Source organism: Zingiber officinale, chromosome 1B (genome assembly GCF_018446385.1).
Source record: "Zingiber officinale cultivar Zhangliang chromosome 1B, Zo_v1.1, whole genome shotgun sequence".
NCBI lineage: Eukaryota > Viridiplantae > Streptophyta > Magnoliopsida > Zingiberales > Zingiberaceae > Zingiber > Zingiber officinale.
Genome location: NC_055986.1, coordinates 147989437 through 147996665, shown reverse-complemented (window position 1 = coordinate 147996665; position 7229 = coordinate 147989437). Strand labels below are relative to the sequence as shown.

The 7229-nt window shown below is 49.5% G+C and overlaps 1 protein-coding gene across 1 annotated transcript; it reads right to left on the bottom strand.

The window, feature by feature from the left end:
- Positions 1–3966: 3966 nt before the first annotated feature.
- LOC121984571 (arginine decarboxylase-like) lies at positions 3967–6901 on the bottom strand. The gene has a single exon (XM_042537567.1). It carries the CDS (start codon positions 6475–6477, stop codon positions 4378–4380), a length of 2100 nt encoding a protein of 699 aa, XP_042393501.1. The 5' UTR covers positions 6478–6901; the 3' UTR covers positions 3967–4377.
- Positions 6902–7229: the final 328 nt, after the last annotated feature.

Here is a 7229-nt window from a genome sequence, read left to right as displayed (position 1 = left end):
AGATAGATCAAGGGTGATCGGACATCCGTGTTGAGAAGTCCAAGTGAGTGAAGCTTGGCATATGGAGTCGGAGAGGGCTCGGTGGCTCGTTCTCCGAACTAGGTTAGAGAGGGCACTCTAAACCTAGAGTTGGATCGGTCTGCACCGATCCGGTGATCTCGATGTTTCTGATCGGTCGGTGACCGATCGATTCCACTCAATAGCATATCAGAGTTCTCGATCGGTCCACGCACCGATCGGCGACGATCGGTGAAGAAAGAAGTTTTGATCGGTCCAGGACCGATAAGGTGTATGCGATCGGTCTCCACGACCGATCCGAGAGTGGGATCGGTCCGAGGACCGATCAGATTCCACACAGAGAGTTGGGCAACTCTCTGTGAAGCCTTCTGATCGGTCTGGGGACCGATCAGCACAGGGCCTGATCGGTCCCCACGACCGATCAGGCAAGCCCCAGACCGATCAGGCTGAAGCCTGATCGGTCCAGGTCCTAGCCGTTGCGTAGCAACGGCTAGTTTCTTCGCTGTCTTCTTCGCAGGTATAAAGGGGTCGAGGGCTGCTGCTGCAAAAAGATCTTCTTCTTCTTCTTTTCTGCTAGAACTTCTGTTCTTCTGCTGCTGAAGCTTCTGCTTCAACTGAGCTTTGATTGAGCTCGCCTCCGAAGCTTCGCGTGAGCTTCCAGTCGTCGACCAGCTGCTGCGTTTGGGTTGTGAAGTTGCTGCTTCACCTCCAGTCGACAAGAAAGCAAGCAATTGGTAGAGTGCTATTGTATTCATATTGTATTGCTTTTCTTCATGTTCTTGTACTCTTTGTTTGCTGTTGCAAACGTTTGTGGCGAGGTTTCTCCACCCACAAGGAGTATATTGTATTAGCCGGTTCTCCGGGGACTCATCTACCGACGGATTGACTGGACTCGTCCACCTTACGGACACGCCGAGGAGTAGGAGCCCTAATCTCCGAACCTCGTTACATCCTTGTGTTAAGGTTTGGTTTTCTTCTCTTTCGTTTCTTTGTATTTTCCGCTGCGCTAACTTTGATTTGTAGAAAGAAACGAGTAATTTGGGGCGGCTATTCACACCCCCCTTTCTAGCCGAGTACGAACGATCCTAACAATTCCATGAATAAAAAAAAAAGGTAGCTTGAGGAAAAGTCGAGACAGCAGTATACACAGCCCCTCTTTTAAAGGAGGGAAATGTGAAGAGTGAACTTTGGAACATGTGAAGATATTTGGAAAATAGTGTGACATTTATGGGAAAATAGCAGGATCGAGGATTGCGGAGTACGCGCGCATGCAGTAAAGACTCACCTAGGAAGGGTGACAAATTCTAAGTGGGATATCGGGAAAAGGGCCAGCAGCCAAAGAGACAGAAAGGCCAAGTCAGGTAAGAACGGGACTTGGGTCTAGTTAGTCAGACTGGAACCTCCTTCGACTAGACTTAAGGGGGAGGCTTATGATACGGTGCATGATAGTGGGGTTGGATAGATGACGTGGTCAGAGGTCAAGCACACGTGGTGGTCAGAAGTCAAGCCTACGTGACGGTCAGAAATCAAACCTACGTAATGGTCAAAGGTCCAACCTACGTGGTGGTCAAAAGTCTGGCCTACGTGGTGGTCAAAGGTCCCGATTCCAAGACGGTCCAGATTGGGCATAAGTGGCGTGCAGGGGTTAGACCTTCATGTCAATTAGGAACTCAGAAGGTAAGACATACAGGTCAGGACTTACAGGTCGGGATTTATAGGATGAGATATGCAGAACATAAGATGCGGGTTAGGACGTGTAGGTCAGGAGACACGCGGATTAAAGCTTACAGGTCAGGAAACACGGATCAGGACGTACAGGTCGGGAGACATGGGTCAAGACGGATAAGACAGGAAACACGGATCAAGACGTATAGGTTGGGATATACGGATCAGGACGAGCAGGTTAGGATAGGCGACTTAAGGTTTGCAGGTCAGGAACTCACAGGATAAGACAGGCAAAATAGGAGACACGAATCAAGACGAACAGGGCAAGGCAGTAAGCGCAGGTCTGGATTTACCGGGATCTGTCGAGAGGTAAATGTAGGATTAGATGCACAGATCTGGATTTACGAGGAGACACACAAGCCAAAGAATGTGCCCGGGAACGCAGGTCTGTGTCCACAGGGCAAGAATTGTAGGTGCAAGGAATCAAGCCAGGGTTAACAGACCGGGGCGAGTAACGCTATACGACAATCAAGTCATGGAATTATAGCCACCTGTCAGAGAATAATCACTGCCTGTCAAAGAATATACTAACGGTCTGGAGCTCATTTCCCGCTGATCCCTTCCCAGGCCTATGGGAGGACGCCACATGTCATTCACTGACAGACAAATCCTGACACCTGACATTCCCTAACACCCGTCAGATTCCATAAGTACTCACTGCCATATAAAAAAGGAGGTTTTGTCCCTTACGCAGGTACGCTCACTCGTCTTTCACTTTTCGTCCTTTCACTGTGCTTCTGGGGAAAAAGTACCTGACTCGAGCGTCGAAGGGCCTGACCCGGGAACTTTTTCCCTGGTTCTTGGTCTCTAGCGTGAGGGCGGCTTGTCTGAGTGTGTGCAGAATCCTCGTCTCATCATCCTAGTCATCATCCCTCGTCATCCGCTCGTGGGAACCCTTCTAGTAGGTGCCAGATCGACCAGACGTCCCCGCGACTTTTCGTCAACACCAGGGACAACCTAGCCAGCCTCCTTTCGACTCAGCTTCTAGACAGGATCACCGACCATATCCAATCGAACATTAATGTAGATCTGCTACATTAATGCCTCTTTATGGTCTGTTTGGGAGGAGGTGAGGGAAGGGGAAGGAAGGGGAAGTAAGGGAAAGGGAAATTTTGAACCTCGTTTGGGAAGGAGTGAGGAAAGGGAAGGAAAGGTAAGGAAGGGTAAGCTTTAAACTTCGTTACCCATGAAAAGAGAGATTTTCTTACACCCCGAATTGGGGTGTAAAGAAGGGGAAGGAAAAATAAAATATTTTTTATTTCAATTCTATCCCTGTTTTTAATAGTTTAAGAAATATTTCAATTTTTAATTTCACTATGTCGTCGGAGTTCAATTTCCTCGCCTTCTTCACAGCTCGCTTGCTACCAGATTATTAGAGGAGAGGATTCGACACATCTTCTAACTGAATTGAAGGGAGAAACTATTTTTGTCGTCAAAATTTAAGAGGATATCTATTATTTTTTAATTTTTTCATCAAAATTTAATAAGTTTTTAAAGAATAGGAATTCTCGTTATCAGCGTTATCTTTCAAATTTTTTTATTTAAGATTTCTAAAATCATTATTTTCATTATTTCTTATTTGATTACTTGATTGTTGGTAATTCATTATTTTATTATGAATAGTATAAAAAAATTAAGTTTTTATTAAAAAAATAGCTAATTTAAATGATAATATAAAAAATTAATTTTATTATTAAAAATATCTAATTTATATTTATAAAATAAATATAATATTATGAAAATTTTCTAATTTAAAAAATAAGGATATTTTTGGAACTTTATCTATTTAACCTTTATTCCCCTTCCTTTCCTCCCAAACAAAATAATACATGTTACGTTAATGAACCTTCCATCCCTCCCAAACAAAGAAAAGTTAAATACTTTATTTCTCCTTCTTTCCCCTTCCTTTAATGAATCTTCTTCCTTTATTCCATCCAAATAGAGAGTTAGTGTTGACCCCATGAATATAAAGGATGTTACATGTAGATAGACGTCAGATATATTATAATATAAACCTTAAATTATTAATTTTTAAGAATCCATCCCTCACAATTACATTAAAGATAATATACGTTCATCATGTGCATTACGCCCATCTGTATTACGCGATGAACATTAATACTTGAGGACAAAGAAATCATTTTTCAGCCGTCACAGATTTCCCGAGATCATCGGAAATAGTACGGATTAGATATCACCCTCCAGTATAAAAACGCTATACAATAAAATACAAAGAAAATTCTTATTAAATAAGATCACCAGTGCAGAAGACCACAACTAGTAAATTGGAACTCAACTGAATTGCAAACAAACTGAGATTAGACCGACGACTCACGTGAGCGGCCAGATCCCATCGCCAAAAGTAGATGCGGATCTAACACCGTCATTACCCACTACCAACATTTGAACATACATAATAAAAGGACCGACGTCGACAGAAACGCAACACTCCGACGACTAGAACTGCACGGCACAATCACCTTCAGCAGCTCAGTACTCGTCTTCCTCCTCCATACCTCCGCCGCAGCACCCTCACTACCCACTACCAACATTTGAACAGAATAAAGGACCGACGTCGACGGAAACGCGACACTCCGACGACTAGAACATAACGGCAGAATCACCTTCAGCAGCTCAGTACTCGTCTTCCTCCTCCATACCAACGCCGCAGCACCCGTCCGAGTCGCTGCTCGTAGCGTCCCCTGCGACCACGCCACCACCGTCCCCGCAGATGAGGTACGGCATCGAATGGAGAACGCGCATAATGGCGTCGCCGCCCTCCACCCCGCACTCGGCTGCGCGGTGCTTGAGCGCCTCGAACATCACGTCGGGCTCATGCTGCATCGCTCGCAGGACGTCCGCGCAAGATGAGCCGGGCACCGCCAGCATCACCGCGAAGCAGTGCGGCCCATCGCTCTGCGACACGCGCACAACGCTCGGTCCCCCGAACAGGTTGTGCAGACCCCCGAGCGCCTCCTGATAAGCCCCTCCGAGGAACATCCCCAAATAGTATCCGCCGCCGCCGCCACTGAGTTCGTGTAGCGGAAGGGTAGATTGCCCTCCGATGAACTGGTTCACCTTCCCATCGCTATCGCAAGTTAGGTCGGACAGAATGCCTTTCACTCCCGGCCTCTGGTCGAGATGATGGATTGGGACGATGGGGAAGACCTGCCCGATACCCCAGAAATCTGGAATCGAGGTGAAGATGGACAAGTTAACATGGTATGTCTTCACTGGATCAGCCTCGCCCAATGCCTTCGCGATGATATCGCTAAGGACATCCAGCGCCGCCAATTGTTCTAGACCAACAATCCCGTCCTTGAAATGTTCGACGGATGTCCGCTTCAACTGATCTGCATAAACTGCACAGGATTTGTAGTCTCCGCGAAATGCGGCTGCTATCAGATTGCTGTAATCGGCACGCGCGCCGTCCGAGAGCTCCTCCGCGAGGAACGAGACATCGGCACCAGCGAAAGGCAAAGTACCGGCTCCGATGGCGCTGGATGAGACTGCTTCGAAGATGACCACGGAATGATGGGACACCAGCGCGCGGCCGCTCTCGCTGCAAATGATTGGATGGCGCACATTCTTGCGGTCGCATGCCAACATCACGGCCCGCACCACGGCGCAGGCGTACTCCTCGAGGTCATAACTCACGGACATGTCCGAATCGCCGGAGCGAGAGCCGTCGTAGTCGATGCCGAGGCCACCACCGATGTCAATGACGCGCATCTCGGCCCCAAGCCTTGCGAGCTCGCAGTAGATTTGGGCGGCCTCGCCGACGCCATCGGCAAGCAGCGAGGTGGAAGGGATCTGCGAGCCGATGTGGAAGTGTAGAAGTTGCAGGCAATCGAGCATCTCCAGGCGCCGCAGCTTTCGGGCCACGGAGAGGATTTCCATGGTGGTCAGCCCGAACTTGCCCTTTTCTCCGGAGGTGGATCCAAAATGACCAGAGTGCTTGGTGCGTAGCTTGGCTCGGAGGCCGACGACGGGTCTGACACCGAGCCTTCGGCTGATCTCGACAACCGTGTCCAATTCCTCCTCCTGCTCCAGGACGATCACGGTGTTGAGATCCATGCTACGGGCGATGAGCGCGAGGGCAATGTATTCCTCGTCCTTGTATCCATTGCAGATGAGAAAAGCGTCCGGGCTACCACGAGTGAGGCAAGTCATGGCGAGGAGGAGCTCCGCCTTGGATCCGGCCTCAAGGCCGTAATGAAATGGAGTCCCAAACTCAACGATATCCTCCACGACATAGCGATCCTGGTTGCATTTGACCGGGTAGACGCCCTGGTAGTGCGCAAGGTATCCGTTAGATTGGATGGCGGAGTCGAAGGCGCCGTGGAGGGACTCGAGCCGGTGCTTCAGGACATCTGGAAGGCGGACGAGGAGCGGAAGGCGGAGGCCCAGTCCACCAGCAGTTGTGGAGGCAGATGCCTTCTTAACCACCTTCATCAGGTCGATCTCCTGGTGGGGAAGGGTGGCAGTACCATGCGGCCGCACGGCGATGTCGCCGTCAGAGTTAACGCTGAAGTAAGGCGCGCCCCATGCCTCGATCTGATAAAGGGCCGCGGAATGGGCGGTGGACCAAGGCGAAGAGAAGTCGTCAGAGGTATCGCAGCCTTTGGTCGTCGGAGCGCCGCCAAGGAATGCCCTCGGCGCGGGAAGAGCGTCATCTCTCGCGAAGGCGTAGGCACGAGGAATTGCAGCGTCTACGCACTCGAGAGCCGGCATTTCTTCGCCGTCGCAGCCACAAGACCAAAAGACAAAAAACTCTACCTTAATTTTCAGATTTCGATCTCGAAATGGGGGCTTTGAAACCCGCCGAGGCCGGAGCCCCGGCCACCCCCTCAAACGAAGCAGGCGGGTTCTGATATAGAGAAGTGAAACCCTAGCGCTCCGTCAAACCACCACAGAATACCCACGCCGGCCCTTCAGAAGGAGGCTTAAACAAAGGGATCTCTCAAACAGCTTTCTGCTTTCCCCGCCGGGAATCCTCCTCCCCAGCAGTATCCGATACTCTGAAACAATCAAGGGATATGTAGCCCTAGAACAGCGACGGCGGAAGAAGACGGAAACCTAACGTGCACCCTAAATGAAGAAGCAAGAAACAAGGAACGGAGGCCAGAGGCGGAGGGGGGATTGGCGTGGCCTGGCGTGGCGGAGGGGGGATTATAAAGGGCGGGCGGACAAATATAACGGTTTAATTATCTCCTCTTTCTTTATATACCAAGAAGAAAACGGTGCATATGGCCGGAAGAAAACGGTTTATATAACCCAAAGGGAGGGCGCTACGCACCGCTTTTTTTATCTCGGGGGATATATGGCCCCGTCTCGGTGACGTATTGGCGTCGAGTTGCCGCGTGGCACCGATATGTCACCGTTTACGTGTGCTTGAGGACCACGAGCACCACTCTCGGTCGGACGGTGATATATATGCTCGCTCTCGGTCGGACGGTGATATATATATATATATATATTAATAT

Coding starts and splice junctions, on each gene's coding strand:
- LOC121984571 (XM_042537567.1), bottom strand. CDS start 6,477: ATGCCGGCTCTCGAGTGCGTAGACGCTGCAATTCCTCGTGCCTACGCC.